The 23172-nt window shown below is 51.7% G+C and overlaps 1 protein-coding gene across 1 annotated transcript; it reads left to right on the forward strand.

The window, feature by feature from the left end:
• On the forward strand, nt 8387-9539 carry C21H8orf4 (chromosome 21 C8orf4 homolog). The gene has a single exon (XM_021375068.1). The coding sequence runs from the start codon at nt 8450-8452 to the stop codon at nt 8768-8770; it is 321 nt and encodes a 106-aa protein (XP_021230743.1). The 5' UTR covers nt 8387-8449; the 3' UTR covers nt 8771-9539.

Genomic DNA, 23172 nt, shown 5'->3' on the forward strand with positions numbered 1-23172 from the left:
CGCCTGCTTGCAGGACGCCCGCCATTGCAATTGCGAATAAAATCTGCTTTTATCAGAGATACCGTCCTGATCAATTATTTGGATATTTCCAACACTATGAAATACTGATTTTTCCAATAAATAAATCATGGCTGTATTTGCATGTATAATACCAAAAGGAGGCATCTGGGACAGCTGCTGCTAGTCGCAGTGCTGCATGACGTGGCGATTAGCAATAACCCAACATCTTTCCTCCAGCTCTCCTGTTGCTCCAGTTGGTTTCATGTTAGGGTTAGCGGGGTGCTGCTGCTCGGGCAGAGCCCTTTTCCTGCATCTCCTCATGGAGAAAGCTCTGCCACGAGCAATGACTGGGAATGGTGCAGCCCCACCAGGGCACACGCCTGGCCACGCCATGCCAGTGCCGTGCATGAAGGGTGCAGTACGGGCAAGGCGGGTGCACACAGGGCACAGTTCCCTGAGTGCATGCAGTGCCTCTCCCAGGTTTATCACCTCAGCGTTCTGCCGATGCTCCGCGCCCGTTTGCAGTTCGTCATGCAGCCCGTGGTTGCTGGATTGGGATAAACAGCAGCAAATAGCGACGGCCGCATTTCCAGCAGAGCAGTGCTGCAAGGCGAGCCGCAGCACGCCTTCCATCAGCTGTGTCAAATGGATTTCTTAAATAAAAAGAAAAAAAGGAAAAAAAGAAAAGGCTCTGCTATTATTGCAGTGAGAGGCTGCCTCATGCTGGGCTCTGCTGCTAAATCTGTTCTGTGTTTACTGTCTGCAGGAACAGTAGGAAGCCTTCCGAAAAGCCACCGGGGTTCCTCCGTTTTTCAGCAATCAATCTTGCCTCGCTTGAGCCATTTTTATCCTAACAGAAACGGAAAATATTTTCCTGGTGTAATTTCTACTGATCAAAGAATTTTCCTTAACAGAGAGCAGCCCCAGGGCCCTGCGAGGAGAAAACCACAGAGGAAACTATTTCCCTAACGAGGAGCAGGGGAACGGGCTGCATGCAGGGGGGTGAGCCAGGACACGAGTCCTGCAAGGCCGGGAGCGAGCAGCGAGGCTGGCAGTTCTTTTCCCAATTAGTTTGCTGAACAAGAGCCTGGGTGTGTGCCTGCATGCAGCGAAACGCAGTGCCCAGGGGTATCAGCACCTCGCTGCGTGCAGATGGTGCTGGCAGAGGCAGGAGCTGTTCTGCTCATGGGGGCCAAACCCTGTGCTAGAGGACAGCCACCGGATTTTGTTTACTTTCTCCATCAGATTTCCCTAAACAGCTTCAGTAAACGCTCCTCACTGCGGCCGGAACTGACTCAGCTTGCAGCACGGAGGGGTTTTCGTAGATGGGCTCACTGGTCTCGGTAACCCCACGACACACCGGGTGCTGTTTACTGATGGAGGACTTTTTTTAGCTTCCATTTGTGCTTGGCGTCAGAGTGGCGCACGGAGCTCCCAGACCATCCCTGCAGCCCCCACATTCCTGGGACAGAGCTGCACGGGGACACCCAGGACTGCTCCCACTGCCACATGCCTGCGCCCATGAGCAGCAGAGTCCCCTGCAGATGTTTCACCCCCAGCTCTGAAATGCTTTCACCTTTCCCTGCCTGCTGCGGGAGCAGAGCCCGTTTGGCCATGTCTATATCCATGCACACGGCATCATCCTTGTCCCCTTCTCTCCCCTCTGACACAGAGCTGAAATAAACTTGCGGCACTAAAACTGTTCTTTTGTGTTTGAACTGTGTGCATAAATAAACCAATGTGGACAGATGAAAATATCCATAAAGCAGATCTGACATTTGACAAGGATTCAAGGGCAGAGCTCTAGAACAAAGACAAGGCTTCCTTGTAAACAAGGCATCAGTCACTTAGATTACAGTAATTAGGCAAAGCGACCGCTGGGAAACTTCTCGAAAGCATTGCTGCAAAAGCAAAATGCATCGGGTGCAGCACTGGGTGCACGGCAGCACTGCGGTGCCCGCTCTGCCCTGCGGACTTCAGCCCAGTGCTGGGAGCTGCCACCTCACCTCGTGCCAGGGAAGGGCTTTACAGTCTGTTATTGCTGCCGAGCAGGAGCTGACGTGTGATAGGAACCAATACTGGCACGGTGCAGTGACCTGACCTGACCCCAGCCATGGGGCTGTGCTCGACAGGACAGCACAGAGCCATCACGAGGGTCCCATCTTGGCATCCCTGGGCTGGGAACACCCCAGACCAGCAGCCAACACCTGGCATCCATGCTATGACCACATGCTGCTGGTGTCACGGCCAAGGCAGAGCCCGACAGGATTGGGCTGTAGTGTGCCCCAGGAAGAGCACCGACATGGGGGTGCAGAAATTGCTTTTCATTGGCTACAGAGTGAAGGCTGTTGGGCCACAAGAGAGGGTGACAGAGAGGCAAACACCATCTGTTTTCTCTGAGGAACTCCTTTATTACTGAAGAAATTAAACTGATAACATCATAATTTCAAGCTGATCTCCCACACAATTTACATTCCCACTGATTTCCTGATAAACCCCCGCTGCGCAATCCTGTGTTTTCCCAGCTCTGATGAGCTCCCTCAGCATCACACAACTCAGCGTTCCCCAACCCCACCGGCACATGACACCCAAACAGCTGCAGCCGTTCCCCAAAACAACAGCCACAGGAGGATCTGGCATTGCCTGGTGCTGGGTAGCACTGCTGCGAGATAAGGAGCAGAAACCGGTCCCTGCAGGGCTCCGCTATCAGTGTCCTGCCGTGCCCTTGGGCGAGGTGCTCAGCCCCGGGGGTGGTGGGGTGGCACTGCAGCCCAGCAGCAGCACAGAGGCACGCAGCCCCTCTGTGGGGCGACCAAGAGGCGGTGGCAGCCCCGGAGCGGGGGGCACTGCAGACCCACGCCCGCGCCCCTCAGCAGGATTTCCTCCAGCCCGTCCCCGCGCAGCAGACAATGCGCTGTCTGACAGCCGCCGCCGTCGCCCTGCTCCAGCTGTCGGGAGTTCCAGGAAGATCAAACAGGAAACTCGGCAGAGAAAGAGAAGTTAGTTCGTGCCTGGAAGTCTGAACTTTGATGCTCAGCCTGGCTGGCGCGGGAGGAAGATGTTGAAGTCAGCACATTGAGCACGGCTCTGCTCCCCTGGAAATAGCAGGGCACGACGCAGGGCCCCCGCCTCCCACTGCCCAGGGCAGAACTGCTCCTTGCAGCTGTACAATATTGCACCTATGCAACAGCTGGAGTGCCACCATGCAGCATGGCATTGAGCAAGCCCCGCTGAGGCAGACGCCAGCCACAGCCTTCCCATCCCCAGCAGCCCCAGACCCACCAGAGCTTTTTTCTCCAGAAATGATACTGTTGAACTCAAGGCTTCTCTGGAAGCGTGCAGGCTTTGAGAGCTGCCAGAAGTTTCTCTTTCTGTTCTGTTTCTTCCCAGGCATGATTTACTTACTGTAAGTGGCCATTCATTATGTCCCGCGCTGCATTATTAACTCAGTGATCGTACATTTAGCAGGGAATTTATGAGAAATGAGGAGACATTCATTATCAGGAATACCACAGGCTTTACTCTTATATGGTCTCCCTCCACCAGCAGGTGAGCAGTGCTCTCAGCCCCACTGCGGTGCCCAACACAGCACTGCTCGTGCTGGGGCTGCACACACTGCATGTGCAGTGCCATCACCTCCCGGGGGTCACTCCCCTCCCAACACTGCTCCCTGGAGCTGCAGGGAAACTAAAGTATTAACCAGGCTTGGTGCACTTTTTTTTCCCTATTGACAGCTTGACAGGGTGGAATTAGTCCTGAAGAACATCTTCCAGCTGCTGAAAAATGTTGGCCTTTTTCCCATATTTTAGGCAGTTTTGTGAGCAGAACTGTCTGGAACCGAGCTGAGAACTCCTCCTTTGCTTCCCAGTAATCGAGCTGCATGTTGCACAGCTGCGATTAGGACGCACCGCATTGTGCTGCACAGCTCAGTCTGAGAGCACAAGGCAGGCACTGTGAACACGCATGGTCAGGTGGATTCCCTGTTTTCATAAGCAAAGAGCACAGACTGCACCGTGATCGGGGGACAAAGGTTCCCAAATACTCTGTTAAGGAAACAACAACAACTTAAACAATAAAAGATAAGGGGAAGAAACCAAAACCAACAACAAAGCGGAGTGCTCTGCACAGCAGCAGGGCACTGGGCAGAGGCTGCTGGCAGCTGGGCCGGGTGCTGCCATGCGTGTGCATGGAGCTCTGACAGATTCCCGGGAGGAACACGATGAACCGGCTCCTCCCTCACCTCCAGCCATCCTCAGCACATTGGGTGCATCTCCAGATGCGTTTCCCGGCCAAGAGCAGGCAAGTTACGAGCGGTTGGTATCGCTCCTAAGAAGGGCAGAGCTCCTCCAGTCTGCACGGGCAGCAGGCTGCGGTTCAGGGCACACCAGCCCAGGGGGAGGGCGGGGGAAACGGGCTGCCCTCAGCTCGTGGCCATTTTTAGAATCTCAGATTTTTCCTCTAAATGACTGAAAGGCAATTCTTTGTGTTCCCAAAGGGAACCCCCATGCCCCAATACCACGCTGCAATGCACCTCCCCTTTCCAGCACAGAGCAGGAGAAGGGAGCTTCGCTTTGCACTGAGGCGTGAGCCACGCACTCTGCTCATGAGCTAAATACAAAGGCCATACGTGTTTTAAGGCAATAATTTCACTTCTCTCCCCTGTCCCAAAGCCTTCTAAATGCTCAATTTCTGAATATTTGAGATAGGACTTTGCCAAACGAAGATTAGAGAGTTAATCCTTGTTTCTTTATGGGGAAAGTAACATGGTTTAACAGCTCGCTGCTGTTCTAAAGGCAGCTGGTCTGAAAGGCAGAAGACTCCATTTGCTAGGGTAAGTTGGCTGGTTCCCCTTTTTTTCCGAATCTATTACAGCTGAATTCCTTATGGCCAATGAATCTGATAACAATTGGTGCCATTGAGCACTGATTGCGCTCCCGCCCCCGTGTTTGAGCTGTCACAGGTCTGCTTCCTTATTCCATCCCGACTGCCAGAACCAACAGCTGCTCGTGTTCCGCTGGCAGCGCCGAGTGCGATGCCATCCTGCTCTGATGTCTGCTGCCCTCCCACAGCCCTCGGGAGGTGTGAGAGCAGCTCAGCCCAGCTTCAGCTCTTTCTCTCCTGCAGGGGTTTGGACAACAGCATCCTGAAGGGCCTGGAAGCTCTCCTGGAAATCTCTCTGAGGGAACAATGATATTTTGCTTCCTGGGGGCTGTGACTTCTCCAGCACCAGCACTCTTTGGAACTGCTGCATCTGTCAATATGGAGGCGATGTCAAAAGCCATGCAGGCTCAGGCAGGCTAGTGAAGGGAAAGCTATGCAAAACACGCTTTCACAAAATGCAAAGCATCCCAACTTGCCTTGTTTGGAGTGATTTTGGACTGCTGCACAAAGGCAGACCAGGTTCTCTGCAAGGGTTTGAGGGGCAAAGGCACAGGCAGTTCCCAGCTGGAGAGCTGCAATCTGGCCCTATGGGGCTGCAGATGTTCCGGGATCAGCACTGGGCTGCCTTGCACTGCTGCAATGGGGCAGCAGGAGGGGGGGGTCCTGCCACGGCCCTGCTCCTGACACAGTCCAGCTCAGGCAGTTGGTGCAACCTATAGCCAATCACAAGCACTCCAGCTTCCACATCTTGAAGGCCACAGCCTGAGGTGGGGCGGCTGTGGGGTGGGCTGGCAAGGAGCACTGCTGGGTGCTGCAGGAGGACCCCAAAACCCAGACCTGGCCTCCTGCTGACAGCCCCATAGCGGGATCCTCTGACTGCATCACGTCCTGAAAAGCAGAGCGCAATTAGGGCTGTGGCTAAACTGTTCTGCAGAGACAGAAAAGTGGGTTGGAATTAATCCTCCCATTAATGTGTGAAACAGAGCGTTTACATTCATGAAGCAATTATACAATAATAGCAGGAGAGCTACGATAGGAATCACATCTTGTCTGAAGTTTCACTCCAACCCAATACATGAATAATTCCTCCTAGGCATTGCTGGGAAAGCAATATTAAAAAAGTAGGGAAAAAAAAACCAGATGAGGCATGCTTCATCTCTCAATTAGAGTTGAACACAACTAAATTTATGCAAAGTGGGAAGAGAAGCTCGAAGAGGCAAAGGCATTTGTTACTGCTCGACACAAGATGAGCTCACAAAACGCATTCTTCATCTTGGCAGCTTTCTGATGTCTTACTCCTGAAGCATCAGTTTTATTCTCGGTTTCCATGGCAGATACTTTTCTGAGCTTGTGTCAGCCATAAATATTGCTAATTTATTCTATCAGCCACATCTCTGCAGATACCTGCAGCATGATTCCATGTGCAGTCGGAGTGGTGAGAAGCGGGCACGTTAACAGGCCTCAGCTCTGCTTTTCAACCAGGGGAATCACGCCTTGCTCTCTGCAGCTACACGGTCACTGCTCATCTCCTGGTGCCAACTTTGTCCTAAGACCTTTGCAAGTGTCCAGTGTCCAGTGAAGCATGTTTAGCAGTTCGACCGGACACTTTACAGGCAGATTTCCCCCACACAACACTTCAGGCAGCAGTTGTCCTTTCTGCTGCTTCCCCCATATATTTCATTTTAGCAAGCATTGATTAAACATGTGGCTCTTCATGAGCAGAGACAGCAGCCAGCCACATCACAAGGCCCTATTTTGAGGGTTCATTTACCCTGCACATGTTGGGCAAACACTGCTTGACGTGTACTTCTCTCAAATTCAAGAAGGCTCCAATGCGGTAAGAGGCTTTTCAGTTCTTCTGGCAGGAGAACTGTGAGGTTTTGCAAAGGTAGCTTTTTAGACACTGAATCATAATAGCACATACAAAAGAAACTCCAGCAAAACTGCAAGAAGGAAGGCATGCAGTGCAGCGAAGCAGAACGGGAGGAAGAGCCCCAGCACGTGCAGAGTGCGTTTGTGCAGGAGAGCCCCGCGGGAACACCCCAGCCCAGCAGGATGCAGCGCCAGGGCGTGCCGCCTCGCTGCGATCCTGAAGTCACAGATAGGAAAGCTGTCAAACACTTAAGTGCAACCCACTCCCTCTCCTAAAGATAAAAAGCCAAAGTGCCCCGCCTGAAGGAAGTGCACCGGTTCAGTTATTGTCCCAGCGCACGGGGCTGGGGACTGCCGATTGTTTCGCATTGTCCAACGAGCAGCACAGCCCACAGTCATTCCTGTTTTCCATTCTTTGCCCACACAAAGGCCCAACACGGAGACTTGGTGTGCTCCTCTCAGGCTCCAGAGCAGGCTGGTTGCAGGATGGGGTTCTGCAGGGCCGTGCGTGGGCACCTTGCTCAGCTCTGCCTGCAGGAACCAAAGTTTTGGAGGAGGCAAAAGGAGTGAATGCAACCGGGCAGCGTCAGCGCCCTGCTCCTGCGGCAGCTGTTGGTCACCTCCACAGCTCTGTAATAGGGGAACCCCCGGGGGGCGGATGGTCAGACCCACATGGGGACGCAGGCTGCTTGTGGCAATGAGTAATAGTGGTCATCCTATTACTCGTAAACAAGCAACTGAATTTTCTAAACAGTGCCTCTGCAGGATCCGGCCCACGCTGAGCTGGTAAGCAAAGGCGCTGCCCCGGCCTCGAGCTACCTTCATACCCATGGCCACGCTCCCTGCAGCTGTCAGAACCGCATCCTCAGCACAAGGGAGTGGGAACCCTGGGGCTGGGGTGCACAGGTGGGGTGCTGCTGGAGTAATTGAATTTGTAATTTGCACCGCTGAGCTGGGCATTGGAGCAAAAGGTGCTTGAGGCAGGAGCAGAGCAATCAACCGCTCAGAGCTTTTGCTGCAGCACCGTGCTCGGGGTGGGGGAGATGTTTGACGTGCAGCCCTGATGCCTGCAGCTGCAGGTGGTAATGTCCCAAGAAAGTCAACGAGGAAGACGCTATGGAGCAGCTCCTTGGGTAAAGCAGCTGCCACTTAGAAAGTACAGCCTTGTGAGCACTAAGCACGACCTGTGCCATCTGGGAAGCAGCAGAAGCATCCCCTGCACAGACCCGAGCAGATTTCACTGCTTTGTTGTACTTCTGTCTGACCGAGATGCAGACAAGCACATACCTGCAGGCACAGGCTCACAGCTAACACCACTCACTGGCATCTCAGCGGTTCTCACCTGGAGTCTGGCACAGCTCACACGGCTTTGAGAGCACAAGGAGAGGCCACCAGTGCAGCCCCAAGCCGCAGCAGTGCTGGGGGTCGTGCAAAGCCCATTCTGCACCGTGGCAAAGAAACCATCCCCATCACAGAAACACAGCAAACCGTTCCACTTGGTTGCACGACAGAGGAAAGTTGGCAACTTACATGTTAAACTTGCCTGTGACTGTTCAGCGTTGACATCAGCGTGACCTCACCGCTGTAACTTGAGCTCTCCGCTTTCTCTCAGACTTTGCCTTTAAAAAGCCGCGCAGAGCGCAGACACCGCACAGATCCCTCCAGCAGCAGGAGAACCCCAGGGCAGAGGCGGTAGATGAAAGCAAAGAGAAGGAACACGGCCTCAGCCATGTCCACGTCGCTGAGAGTGAGCCCGTCGGTGCACGGCTACCGCTTCGACACCGCCCTGCGCAAGAAAGCCGTGGCCAACATCTTTGAGAGCGTTGATGAGGAGTCGCTGCAGAAGCTCTTCAAGCACTCCGGGGACAAAAAGGCGGAGGAGAGAGCCAAGATCATCCTCGACACCGACCAGGACGTGGAGGAGAAAGCAAGAGCGCTGATGGCTCTGAAGCAGAGGCGGAAAGACAAGCTCCTCCAGTTCCTGAAATTCCCGAAATACTCCATCAAAGTGCACTGAGCTGGAGGGAGCAGCCACGGAGGAGAACGTTTTGAGACGAGGCTGCCACAGGCAGCACGCTCCATGCCGGGTGCTGCTGCTGGGACGCTCCTGTGACCAGTGCTGCCAGCAGGATGCTGCGTGCCCGGCGCTGCAGGTGGGACGGGACGCTGCCGTGCCCAGTGCTGTGTGCCCAGTGCTGCTGCTGGAACGCTCCCGTGCCCAGTGATGGTGCCCGGTGGGAGAGAACCAACGCACTCCAGCCCAGGGCACTGCAGCAGCGAGATGAGCCGACTGCACCCATTTGCTTTGCCTGCCAGAACTCTGAGCTGAAGTTTGAAACTTCCTAAGCCTCGCCGTTGTCTGTGGAACGGAGATTCCAGACATTGATCATCTCCTGGTCATTCCTCATTCTGCATTTGTTAAAATGCATCGAAGCGCATCGTGTGAGTGCAATACATTCAGCCTTCAGGAAATGCATTGCCCTACGGACACTGCGCGACTGTGCCTTTTCTCTCTCCAGCAGTGTGCATGCATTAAGAATTGTTTGCACAAAAGCAATAATAATGACAGATTTCCCTGAATTTACTGTGAATTGCCTTAATATTTTGTTCACTTCCCATTAACATGAATATTTAAACACCATAATTGCAGTTCATATTTGTATTGATTACGTTCGATATTAGACAAGTACTTCACGGTAATATTTTATGGCAACGTTATCATTATATTGACTATAATTTATTTCATATGGCAACCTGAAATTTAATAAATTATAATGTAAATATCATTTCTCGTCTGAAATGCTCAATTCTCCAGGAGGAGGGGGGATATCCTCTCTTGGCTATTCCTACAGGTTCTGTAGTCTGCCCACACCTCTCTGTAACCACCCAGGACTCCAGGCTGGGCTCTGCTGCCAGCCAGCAGCCCCCCCCCCCCGGTGTCCCCGAGGCCCCAGCACCCAGCACCCAACCCAGCATCACCAGAGCTTCACCCTCTGGCATTCCCAGAGAGATCTGACCAATTTTAACTGCAATGCCAATTCTGCTGCTAGCTTCTCCTGCATAAGAAAAGAGAGTGGATTTTTTTTTTTTTCAATAGAATAACCAGAAAAGCCAGACTGAAAAATGAACAGTGAGCGGGACAGTCCTCAGCTCTTACTATTCCTGCAAAGCAGAGTTAGGGCTTAGGTCTCAATCAGCCAAAAAAGCCCTGAACCAATAGAGGGGGGCTATGAGCGCTGCGGCAGCAGAATTGGTCTTCCTAGAGGTTATTCAGTACCGTCATGATAAAGTATGTAGAAAATATTTATAAATAATAGTCTCGGCTATTTTTAAACATGCCCTCTAGTAACCTCATCCAGAAAATAAATGTTCCCATGGCTCTGTTTAGAGCAACAAAGTAAAAACAACTTCAAAGAGCAGATTCAGGAGTGTTTTATCCTACAGTTCAAACTGCAAATTGCCCATAGGACAGGGAAGACAAGAAATAATCCCTTACACTACTTAAGAGAACGGGTAACTGTGATTATTTAAGATGTGCTGCAGCAGAGGCAGCTGTTCCCCAGGAGCACAGCATCGCCACATCTGGATGCTGAGTGCCCCAGGCACCAGGGGCACGGCCCTGGCCCCGGCTCAGGAAAATCTGCTTCGAAGTGAGGTTTGCGCAATGGGCAATCACCGCCTTTCCTGCTTTGCTCAGTCCTGCTGTGCTGTCAGAGCACTCGGCCGTTCCACCGACCCATGGCGCATCCTCACAAAAACCACTCGCAGCAAAACAAAGTGTTTCAGCGTGGCTGCTTCCAAAAAAGGCGAATCCGGGCAGTCCAGCTGTGAGCTCACAGCCGCCCCCGGGCTATGATGCAGCTTTTCCTCCCGCTCCAGGAGGTTTTCCCATCAGAGCCATTTCTCATGCAACAAGCGCTTCACAGAGAAGCTCAGCGAGGTGATGCACTGCCAAAACCTTCAGGTGATGGGGTACAGCAAGTGCCCACCCGCACAGGTCTGCACAGTGCTGACAGCCCTACGCCGGTAGCACAGCATCCCCAGCTCCTGCTGCAGACGCTCACGTTGCCAGCACCCAGCACTGTGCTGCCCCATCCCATGCTGTCAAGGGGCATCTGAAGGAAGTTGTGATTGTGGCAGACTGGAAGAAGTGCCAATGAAAGCAGCTGCTGCTGCACGCCTGCCATTGCCCAGACATTCCTGCTCTCGGGCACTTGCATAGTGTGATCGATAAATCCTGTGACTTTCAGAGTTTACAGCCCCTCTTGTCTCACTGCATTTAAATTATTGGCTCGAGTGACTTCCTTGATAAATAAAACCTGCTTACCAAGAAGTCGCACGTTTATTTGATTTTGCAGTTTAAAAAAGGTGGTTTTCCTTGGCCTCAGCCTGTATTCTGCTCATGAAGCACAAACCTGCCAAAACAGCAGTGCATCTTCCCGCGGGCTGGGCACAAACTGCAACTCACTGTTATGAAACAGCTGTCAATGAGCTGGAGCAGAAGTGCCCAAACACCGCAGGCACTCTCCCTCCTGCTGCTGAGCTGGGCAGCACCGCGCTGCCCGGGGCTGTGCTCAGCACAGTGGATGCCCACAGCAAAGCAGTCGTTTGGTTTGCTCGGCACAGTGCACGAGGGCAGGGCACCCACATTGTGCCGGGCCCTTCCTGAACCCTGCTGCTGCAGACTCAGTGTCTGTCCAAACACGTGCACTGCTGCCTTCACGGGACGGCTCAGGAATGCTCCTGCCAGACACAGAGCCCATTGTCGCCCCATGCAACAAAAAGAGGAAAAAGCCTGTTCAAGGTATTTCCTCCCTCCAGGAGCCGGGCGTTTCCATTAATTCTTCTCTGTGAGTCAGACTGGCTGTACTGGGTGTCCCTCTGTTGCAGCATCCTGAGGAACATGCGTCCCAATAGCTAATTTTATCTGGCTTCTACAGTGCTGTTCCACAGGAGAAGGGGTGAGGGGACACCCCCAGCCTGAGCCACCCAGCAGGGACTCTGTGGCCACCAATGGGCAGAGAAGCAGGGAGGAAAACAAGCAGAAGCCCTTAGCACCCAGTTGGGGTGGTGAAAGAGCAGGCAGCTCATTGGACACTGGAGAGGAACAGCAAAGGGGAGTTCAGCTCCAGTGTCACAATCCCTGACCCCATCTAACACCAATCCCCACATCGCCATCCTCCACTAAAACTGCTCCTGCAGCTGTCCTGCTGATGGGAAAACAAGGCTGGAACAAGGGAAAAGTCCAACAGGTCCACCATCTGTGGAAAGAAATGGGATGTTCCCTGATGTCCCAACAGTGGGGACAGTGACCTTCCATCAAACACGCATTGCAGGAGCAGAGTCCGATGGGAGCAGGGCCATGGCTGTGCGCAGGGACAGGGTGCTCCAGCGCAGCACAGCACAGCACCGCTCCGGGCAGCCGTCCCTCCCATTGAGCAATGGCTGAGTTAAACATTGACGGCTGAGCTGAGCTCCACGTCTGCGTTACCCACACGTACAAAAGCAAACAGGTGATTCAGCAGCCTGGGTGCACCCAGAGGGATCAGCGCCCGTGGGCGAGACGCTGAGCACAAAGCACCCATTGGGCAGGCAGTGCCAGCACACAGCACCCCGCACCCAGAGCCAGCTCAGCACCAGATGGAGCACATTTCAGCTATGGCTGCACCAGGGCATCTCTGCTATGAAGCATGTTAAGTGCAGCTGAAGGGATGTAACATGGTGAAGCTTATGGGCAGGGTAGTGTACTCACAGCAAAGGGCTGGCTGGGGATTTCAGAGCACAAATGCTTCACAGCAGCAAAATGGTGCTACAGTGCCATTTTGGAGTGATAGATGGAGGCTGTTTAGGAGAAGAAAAGCCTCCAAATGACTGTAGCCAACAGGGGATGGCACGGTTGCCATCTATCTCTGCTAAAAATTAAAAGGAAAACTATGATCAGAATCTTCATATAGGGGATGTCTTTCTGAGACACCATCTTTCCGAAGCAAAGGTGCTTTTATGCCTCAAGGAAGCAGACAAACTGGCATACAAATGTTGTACAGTACTTGACAGAACACAGGGTACCTTCCCAGCCCGCTTGGTTTCTGCTCTGACATTGTGATGTCTATACCAAGGGACCAAGCACTGAATATATGTACTTGAACTGACTAGCATAATCCAAAGGAAAGTAAAAAAAACTGCCAATGCAACATGCTTGTGCATATTCTCCAGCTGGGCCTCCATTCAAAAGTCTCCTGCCATTCCAAATGATAACAAAGTTCGGACCCAGACAGTTCCCCCTCTCCCAAACTGCAGAGCACACGACACCATTTGTCACTCCACAAAGTGCTGGCGAGCCACCTCTCCCTGCCCCTCTGTCAGAGTTTTGGGGAGGCTCTGAATTACACCAACCCCCCCTCGCCTGTGCTGAAGCCCATGTGCAGAATGGCTGCAGGGGGAGGAGAGAGTTCAAGGACAGAGCCAGGACACAAAGCTGTGTCAGAATTCTGCCCTGAGCAAGGGCTGCGGGGCATCAGCCCAGAGAGCTGGAGTTTGTACAGAGGCAAAACCTTGCATGCATTCTGCAGGAAGTGCCACCAAACACACACTGCTTTTACCCCAGTTCCATCAACAAGCCTCTTCCCAAAGCGTTGTCCATTCCAGCTGCAGCAGAAATGCTTCGTGATATTGGAGAGATTTATCAAAGCTAAGAAGCATATTTCCCCAGCTAACTGGCCAGGAAATAAAATAGCTTTTTAATGCTTTGTGTTTGCTTTATCTACCTTGCAAAATTAATTACCTGTGGATCAGATTAAAAAAAAAAAAGTAACCTACACCTCCCCCCCACCATCCACAGGCATTCCTTAGAGACAACAACGTGCAGAGAACATTCTGCTTGCTGTAGCATTCCAGTGTCTTTTAGGGCACGTGTTTTTTGTTTGTTTGTTTGTTTGTTTAATATGGAAAATAGAAAAAGTTATATAAAGCAGCTTGGTAAAAGCGAGGTCTGAAGCCTGCTTGCAGAGCAATCTGAAAGCTCATTGATGATTTACACCTGGAGAAACTGTGTTTGCTGCAAGGTGTGCAGCTGGGAGGAAGCGTACACTGAGCAGAGCGGGGCTGCAGCTCCGGCTCGTGGCTGCACTGCAGCTGCAGGGATGCATGGAGATGTGCAGGGATGCCAAGATGTACAGGAATGCACAGGGATACAGGAGCAGCTCCCCCAGACAAGCCCATGGACACCTTATCTCCCTGCACTCCAAGGTATGGATCACAAAGCATCTGCAATGGGGCTTGAGCCTCAGCATCAGAACATGCGTGTTCACCACGCGGGTGCGTGGCCCAGCAGGAAGGATTGCTTAAGCCATTTGTTCTCTCCAAAGAGAATCCCTCATGCCCAAGAGTACACCGCTGTCTGCCTCCTCAAATCCCTCATTGCAATGGCAGGAAGCAACAGAGCCACGTTCAGAGCTCTGCAAACCTGCACAGCCTCTCTCTAGTTCAGAGAGGCTGCATGCACACCGCTGCATTGCAGATAAACCCTCCCTGCTCCTGCCAGGACATTCCTTACCCTGCTCCCCGCATCACCCCCTCTGTTTTGCTGCACCTACAGCCTCGTGTCACACACCTCTGCACAGCTGATGGGAGGGCTCGAGGTCTGCCATAAGAAAATAAATTAGGTGTAATTTGATATTTAATTGCAAGAACCACTGTTCTGTACGTTACAGCTTCTCAGGTGAGCGCCCAGTAATTGAGCTCAGCGAGGTGCCCGTTAATCCTCAGAACGCAGCGTGGCTCTGCGTGCAGCACACAGTGCACGGGGGGACCCCCACCTCTGCCTTCCCCCACCCAGCACGGGACCACCCCCATCCAAAGGAGGGAGCGCTTCCCCGTGCCCAAATCACTGCCCAGGCGCTGACCTCTTGGAGCGCCGTGTAACAGGTTTCGTCGCTACAATGAGACATTCTCATCCCTTTGTCTCGGGGGAAGCGCTCCCCTCGGCTCTGTTTGTTTTGCTCTCTGTTGCACCACCCTTCTCAGCAGCCCTTGTGCAATCTGCATGCTTGAGCCCTTCTTCGGAAACAGCTCGAACAGGCCCTCAAACCGATTGCTCAAAGTGTCATCCTGTGGGAACCGCGTTTGCAACACGAGCTCTTCCCACACAGCTGCAGATAAAGGACCCGATACCAATGGCAGAGGAAAGCTAGTAAAATAACACCCACTGATTTGGGGGGGATCCCAAGTCCGCACTTGTTTCTCAGGACCTAACTCTCAGGAGCTCAGTCTGACTGCTCCCAGGTTGGCTGTGCACCCATCCTTTGTTCAGCACGCAGGGGTTGCTCGGAAGGACGGGGAGCGATGGGAGCCTGGTCCGGGGTGACAGAGCTTTGACTCAGCAAAGCGGAGTCATCCTTAGCGATCTGAAACTCCCCTGAGCCTGCCCCAGCCCAGCCTTACCCTTACCCAGGCAAAATCCCATTTACCTGAGCCAGAACTCAGGTTACACAGCAGCTGAGCACCGGGTGCTGCAGAGCACAGGAGCAATTGCCCATTTTTGTGCCATTTACACTTTGCATGAGTTCCTCTAAGCCCATGTCTGCGCGCTCCCTCTGCCAGGGCATCCTCGAGCCCTCTCCCAGCACCAGCACTGCTGCACTGCAGAGCACTCAGCAGCCACTCAAACAAGACCCGGTTTTCTATTTCAATTGCTTCTCAAGCTGCTGTAAACACACAGCAAAACAGCCAGCAATGTAAATCTTTCCCTCTCCACAAGAGATTTGATACTGAAAATACTGTTTGCATACGAATGGTGCATTAAGGCAGAGGTCCCGTGTCCCTGCAGTAACTGTGGTCACGGAGAGGTCCCAGGAACAGCCTGTAAATCACTCTGCTTCCCAGCTCCTCCAGCCTTCCTAGCACAGAGTTCCTGCTCTGCTGCAAACTTCGTGACCTTTTGGCCTTCCTTTGATACTCAAAAACTGATTTAGGGGAATAAATCTGGGTTTGAAAGCTCAATTTCCCTCTGCCTCTGGAAGCCGCGCTCAGCGCAGCCCACGCAGCCTACTGAGGGGAGGAAGCGCTGGAAACCTCTCCTGCTTTGCGGTTAGAACTGCTCTGCTGGTAAAGTGAAGTCACCTTGGGACAAACCAAAAAAACCTTTGCAATGAGTTTCCAGAGCACTTGTAGGGGAGTTTTAATATTTTAACAAGAGCTCAACCTGAGCTGCAGATGCTGCGCTGTTTGCAAGCCGTGGTGGCTGTGCACGCAGCTTGCTGTACGCTGCAGACCCCGCTCACAGCACCGCGCTGCTTCGCATCGCTTCGCGTTGCCTGGTGGCATGAGGCAAAGGGGCTGCGTTTGGCACAAGGAGAGCCGACTGTTTTCAGTTCATTTAGGAATCAATTAATTCCCTCCTCTCCTGGGCCTGCCTGACAGCATTACTGTGCTCAGCATCTCGTGCCAGCGCTGTGAAATTTCAGCAGCAGCCCCAAATGCAGCAGCAGAAGCCAGAGTGTGGGGCCAGAAAGCAATCAGCTGCTTTTGGCAATGCGTTTTGGAAGTGCCTCCTGCGTAAAGCAGCCCGTACACGCATACCAAGTGCTCCGGGCAGGTGTTAAAGATCCCGCCCCCCTTCCTTCCTTTTAAGCAGTTTTGTTTTCTACCGAACGCAGCAGTCTGGGCGAGCTGGGAAAGCACTTTTACCGCCCTCCTGTGGTTGCAACACTGATGGAGTTGTAATAAAATCAGCTACAAATGAGATGTGGTAAATTCGCGTTTCTGGCCTCAGCTTTGCTCTGGTCCTGCTGGAGCTCCCAGCTGGCACCTGCACTGCAGCAGCTCAAGGAAGCAGCCTCCAAATGAGAGGTTCCATGCACCACGCGTGCTGAGGACCGCGCTCGCTGCTTGGCTTTGTGTTGCCATAGCAGAAGTTGTGTTCAAGCAAAAACAAACTGTGATTTCCAGCCCTGAGAGAAGAGTTTTTCCAGGCCTCCCTCGTGCAGAAGCAGCCCCCAGCATTGGCAGTTCCTTGTGCTCAGACCACACGCACCCAGGACACTGCTCCTCCCGGCCCCGCGCAGGTCACGCACAGCGCGGGGTTTGCAGGGGAAGGGGATCTGGGACAAATGCTTCACTGAGGTGACTCACCCACATCCGCGGTGCATCCCGGGTTTCCCAGCTGTGCTATGACAACAGCCAGGACAACACATTTTTGTGGGGTGTTTCATGCCGTAACCTTTTGCCAAAGTCGAACTGCTAAGAAACCACGTGGAGCATCACATAGCCAGCACGCAGCAAGGCGATGCACACAGCTAACGGCGCCTTGGGAAACAGCAGAAGGCCACTTTGGTGCAGAGCAGCCAGCAAGGTGTGCTGCCAAACTGCTGCCCCTCCGCGTGCAAAACAGCAGATTTGAACCTGAAGCAAACTCATCTTGGTCGAGAAGGTTTTGACCAAATCTCTGTGGCTCATTTCTTGGCCAGAGAACAGACATTCTGCCACCGTAAAGATTTTGGTACAGCCCAAACTAATTTTGTTTCTGCTGCTGGCTGACTTCAAGCAGAACGCCACTCAGCAAAGGAAAACCAAACATTCACAAATCATACAGCATCAAGTATTCATCTGATCTATGAATCCTTTGTACTGAGAAGGACTAAGCAGAGAGGTGACTTTGTTCGGTAAGAACTGAGCCCCGAGTTTTGCAGAACACTCACACAGCTCTGTGGGCATGCAGCCATCAGAAGTGGGATTCCAGGCAGAGGGAGCTGCTTCATGGCTGCTATCTCAGCTTGTGTTTGTTACCTTTAATGCCAGCAGGGAGTTTATAATCACCCAGGAGCAAAGATGTCTATTTGTTTTCATGCTAGCTTTACTTTTTCCACTTTCAGAAACAAGATTTGTCAAAACAGTACAAAAAACTGGAAAGCATCTGAGCTAACACAGCACTTGGTGGGACCAGGGGGAGGACTTGCTAACACCTGCAGTGCCCACATTCTGCAACAGAGCTGAGAACACCCAGCACTGCCCGATTGCTCTGTGGGTGCTGGTGGAGCTCAGCTAAGGGACTGCCCTGGGTCACCGTGCTGTGCTGCACCAGCACCCAACGCCCAGCAGCATTCCACACTAGGTCAGCATGTGCATGCACACACCATAAACACGCTTCATTAGCCAGCACAGGCCAAGGACTGGCAGCTTCGCAGCTGGAAGCAGCAAGGATTATGCAGCAGCTCTCCAGGAGCATGAGTGCTTTATGGGTATTGTGAGTTGCAAGGGAATTGTGCTGCATCAACACAATCCTGCATGGATTTGGGATTAAAAGCGCACTTGATTCACTTAAAGGGACATGTCAAAGCCTCCCTTAATTGTGATAAATCCCTCTCTTTCATTTGAGAAGGTGACATTTCATGGTAAATAAACCCAAGAAATTGGCTGGAACAAGGAAGAGCTTCCTGTTTTGTGATTCCCTGCAATGAACAAAGCACAGCATGAAAGCAGCAGGCTGCATGCCTGCTGCTGAGGGTTTCTGGAGTCTTTGTTGATCCAGCCCAAGAAGCAAACCAGGGACCAACCCCCCCAGGGAGCCTCCAACCAGAGGGACCAAAGCAATCCCTGGTGCTCTGGGAACAGAGCAGAGCAGGCACCTACCTCAGAGCTGCTCCTCCTCCTGCAGAGGGGATGAATTCTTCATCATTTACCAACCCCAGCACATTCCCACACAGAGGAAAGCGCACTACCCCAATTATTCCCTGCCATTTGTCTGACATTTTCATTATCCCTGATGCAGTACCCATCAAATATCGTCTCGTACCAAAAACCATTTCTGTCAAATTAAGTTGAAAGGAAGGAGCAGGAAACTAAAAGCTCCACATCTAATCCTACCACCTGGAAAATCAGCAGAGAAATATAATTTTGTAGTCTTTCAAATTAAATCAGATTCTGGGCCCTCTACTGATGAGTTAATCCAATGCTGCGTGGAATAGCTCCACTCAACCATGACCAGCCTGAGACACGTCCAATGCACAGCAAAGCAGTGCCAGCTCGGAGACACTGCTTTTATTTGTGTTCTCAAGCTATTTCTTTTAATTTTATAATTTGCCTCAGCTGCTCCCAGTTAAGAAGCCATCAGCAGGAGGTGGCCTTTAATTGCAGAGCTGTGTACTCCCTGAGCCCTGCAGTGGGCTCAGCTGTTGCTGAGCCATCCCTGGGCAATGCTGTACCCAACCCCGGGCCTGGATCCATGGTGGGACCACGAGTCCTAGCTGGAACCAGCTCTGGAGTAGGGCTGGCTCACTTTTACGAGTAGGAAATGTTTATTATTTTCCATTTTTACATTATTTTTCAAGAGTTGCCTCTTGCGACAAGTGTCCATCAGGCTCCTGACTGGAATATTATGAGGATTTACAGCTGCTAGCTAGAGGAACTCAATATTTATCAAGCACGGGGCTTTCAAATTCTGCCTCAAGTTGGAACAATTTGATGGTTGTGCCATTCCTTCTGCTGCAGGGCAGAGCCTGGGGGGACAGCGTGCACCGTGGGGCTGTGACTCAGAGAAGAGAGCTTTTCCCCCAGCACTGCACGGGTTCCTCACTCAGGCCTGAGCGTGCACACAGGGCACGCTGACAGCCCCATTATTTCTGTGGGGCTCCCTGGGTGGCTGTGCTGTGAAATTGCTCTCGGGCTGCTGCTCCCCGGTGCTGTTCCCTCTGTGAGCAGCAGCTCCCACCTCTATTTGATGTTTTATGTAGAATTGACCCGCACACAGTTCTGTGTCGCTTTATTCTCCTTTAAATGTGTGAAGTATAACCAGGAGTCTCTCTCATGCTTTATTTTATTCTAATTTTTTCCCCGTTTAGAAGCCTAGAATGTCACATCTGATCTCTCCTGCAGCTCTTTGGGGAAATCTGATACCAGCTGTTTCAGAAGCAGAAAAATAATTGAAAGTGCCACAGTGCTGAATGTTTAACCAGAGCCTCCCTTCCCCAAAATACAGACTTTGAATTGAGTGCTCTCCTGTCTGTGCCCTGGGGTGGGCACCGTGTCCTGGCGCCGGGCTGCAAAGGTATTCACGAGAAAGCAGAAATGAAGAATTCCTTCAGTTATTAGAAGGGGGAGCATGAATGAACTGGTTCGTTCTGAGTTTTTCTGGTACCAAGAGAGTTAATCCCAGCACAATATGGTGTTTTGGTTTGGTTTCTATTTTGTTTTCTTAATTTACAATGTGTTTTAGCGTCTACGCAAAATATCCCTCAGGCTGCCAATGGCAACAGGACACAGAGCGGTGATCTTATGTAAGAGGAGTCATTTCCATACACCGCATACCCCATGTACCCAAACCCCTCTGCACTGAGGGGTTAAAGCCCTTCCAGATGGGTGCCAACCATCACAGCCATACCTGCACCACGGGAAGCAAGGTGCAGGGAGCAGCCTGACTCAATGGAGGTGGCAGGGGGCGAAGGGGGGGGGCTGAGCACCGCTCCCTTGACCCGAGCCTGAGCTTTTTTCATGTGCAGGGAAAACAGTTTGCGCTGCAGCCCCCCCCTGCAATCACAGAGGCTGCTCGGGAATGGGATGAAGAATTTATCTTCTCCTCTGGGCAGGCGGTGATAGATCATGGCTGGGGCTGTGGAATTTCCCCAGCCCCGATGCAAAATCAATCTCCTGGAAATGTTGTGCTGGCCATACAGAGGGCTATTTGGAAACCGCTGGGTCCTCCAGCGTATGGCTCTACCTGCAATCATCTGGGCTGCAGCGTTTTAATTTGTTTCCTTTAAAGAGACCCAAGGGTACCATCGAGAGACAGTTTCCAAGATTCAAAGGAGACGGCGGAATTTGATCTCTTTCCATGGCCTTGTATGTAATTACTGGAGAGAATGAGGGAGGCAATACAGAAGCAGAGGCTCAGAGAGGTGAAAAGAAGTTACTCAGAGCCAGCAGACGGAAGCATACCTGCCTGGTTTGGTGCGGGCATGCTGGCACTGCTGAGCAGAGAGCAGGGCCAGGGCTGATCACAGCAGTTTTGCGCACTCCCATGGTTGGAAGCATGTTCCTTGGGAGCTGGAAAGGAGCACGTTACTGCCTTCCACCTGCAGCAAGCACAGCCCAAGGCACAGCTCCGTTCATGGCCATGTTTCACTTCCCCCACCCCTCACAAGGCTTTGTAAGGTGTTTCTTCATGCCATATAATTATAGAAGCTATGCAACTTTGGGCACTTGCAATACTCCAAAGCAGTTCATTTCTCTCCTATTGTAATTGTACCTTACATCAGGGCATGACCTTCAGCTAAAAACCCTTGCAGGCTCTTGGCAATGCCAATCTCATCCGTCTGACTGCACAGCTCTGTACTTTAACAGCCTCAGCACTCCTCAGCACCACCACTTTCAGAGAATTTCTTATGTGTCATCTAGTTTTAGTGCCATTCTATTTCATTTGCTACCTTAGCTTAATCATTTTTTAACACTCCTTCAGTTTGCTTTTCTATCTCTTTTCATCATCATCTGTTCCTGAGATTTTATTTTTCCAATAAACTGCGTAATTTAATGGCCCTAATCCCAAGTCTCCTATTTAGAGCAGGGATGTGGAGCTGTGAAAGGAATCCCAATTTAAATCTGTCACTCAAGTGTAATTTAATCCATCTCTTTACATCTAAAACTGCTTCTTGAGATGAAAAGCATGGCTGGCATTCTGTTTACCTTTCAGACATCCAGCTTTACAGCTTCCTAGTGCTCGCTTTCTTACGCGTGGGCTATTAGAAAATGACGAACCCACAGAGGCTTTGCGCAACAGGAAGTCATAACGATTCAGGTCCAGAGGCAATTCCGTGGGTGTTCAAGTGTCCAAGGACACATCCACCTCGGCGTCTGCCAAAAATACCATCTTAGAGTGCTTCTTTACATTTGTTTCAGCATTTGGGTGCCGTGAGGGCAGCCAGAACTCAGCACATGGAACACCATTGGGTTCTCCCCTCTCTCAGCTCCTTCTCGCCCTTCCAGCAGTGCTCAGCCCCGGGCCTTGTGCTCTGCCTGCAGCCCAACCTGCAGCGAGCAGCGTGCCCACGGCTGCTGCTGCTCCTTAATTACCCTTCTGCTCAAGGCCCATCCTAGCAGCGGTATCAGGCAGCAACAGAAAATGTTCAACAAGGCTCTCTGCGCAAGAAGTGAGCCTCTGCAATCAATCTGTGTGAGACAAAGCCGCTAATTACCATGCAGGCATGCGCTGCACCTCTCAGCCCAGGCTCCCACATGCCTTGCAGCTGCCAACACGGGAAGGCTTTTAGGCAGCTCCAGCACTTGGCTTTGGGTTTGTCCTGACCCACGTAAAGGAAAACCCCCCGTCTTCTTCCACTGATGGGTTCAGTGGGTGGGAAGAAGGCTCAGTGAGGAGAGAACCTCTTTCCCCAAAGCACCGAGCGCTGAACAACTGCACTGCGCCCACGAGATGAGCCATGTAACTGAGATGTCACTCACCATGCATAATGAAAAATATTTCATCAAAGTTTTACCAGCAGCTGGATGCTCAGTGAGGGCTGCGCGCTGCCTCCAGAGCTGGCAGCTGAACAGCATAAGGCACAACACAAACAAAAGCGCAGGGCATGCCTCCAAGCACCCCAGAGTCTTGGTGCCATTGGCTCCAAGGATGCACAGTGGATGTTTGGTTCTTCCCCTTTGCTCCACCTTGAAATACAACCATAAATCTCAGGTCCGCATTCTAGCTTCCTGCAGTAATATCTTCCCCATAAATATCTCCTAAATAGCCCCACCCTCAAACATACAGCTAATAAAAGCACTTTTTATGGTTATTAGACAAGTGAAATGTCCCCGGACTGAGCAATTACCTTCAAATATCTGCTCAGAACTGGCTGGGAGTGGAAATCAGTTTTTCTTCCCTAGGTACAAATCCATAATAAGGATTTATTTCTGAAGCGGTGGGAATTAGGTAATCTTTCTCCTTCTTAGAGTGAGATAGGGAGCAAAAAAAACAGAAATAAAGTGATAGAAGTTTATATTGAAGCACCTGGAAAAGCAAATGATTTGCAGGAATACAGGGCAGGAGAGAAGAAATCGTATCACCCGGGAATAGAAAATGTCACCTTCTCTCTGTTCCCCAGCAAAGCTACAGCACATTTGTAGAAGAGCCCTATGGAAATGCAGTGGTTTAAGAAATAGCACAGATTAGGATAAAGGTGGGCATTTATGGGAAACAATTGAGCAAAATGCCCTTTTGTTCTCCTGGGATTTCTGCTCTGTGTTTGCTGATCAGCTCTGCTTGCTTCCAAACCCCTTGGCAGCTCTGTGGTGGGCAGAAGGGGAATTTGTTGATGCTTCAGAAAATGAAGTCCTGCACAGCAGTCAATAGAGAATAATGGATATCAATTACACAGCTGGAACTGCTGACTTGATCAAATTTTATCCGTCTTTACTCTGGGAGTCTTTTTAATAAAT

Source organism: Numida meleagris, chromosome 21, assembly GCF_002078875.1.
Source record: "Numida meleagris isolate 19003 breed g44 Domestic line chromosome 21, NumMel1.0, whole genome shotgun sequence".
In the NCBI taxonomy this organism is placed as follows: domain Eukaryota; kingdom Metazoa; phylum Chordata; class Aves; order Galliformes; family Numididae; genus Numida; species Numida meleagris.

Coding starts and splice junctions, on each gene's coding strand:
- C21H8orf4 (XM_021375068.1), top strand. CDS start 8,450: ATGAAAGCAAAGAGAAGGAACACGGCCTCAGCCATGTCCACGTCGCTG.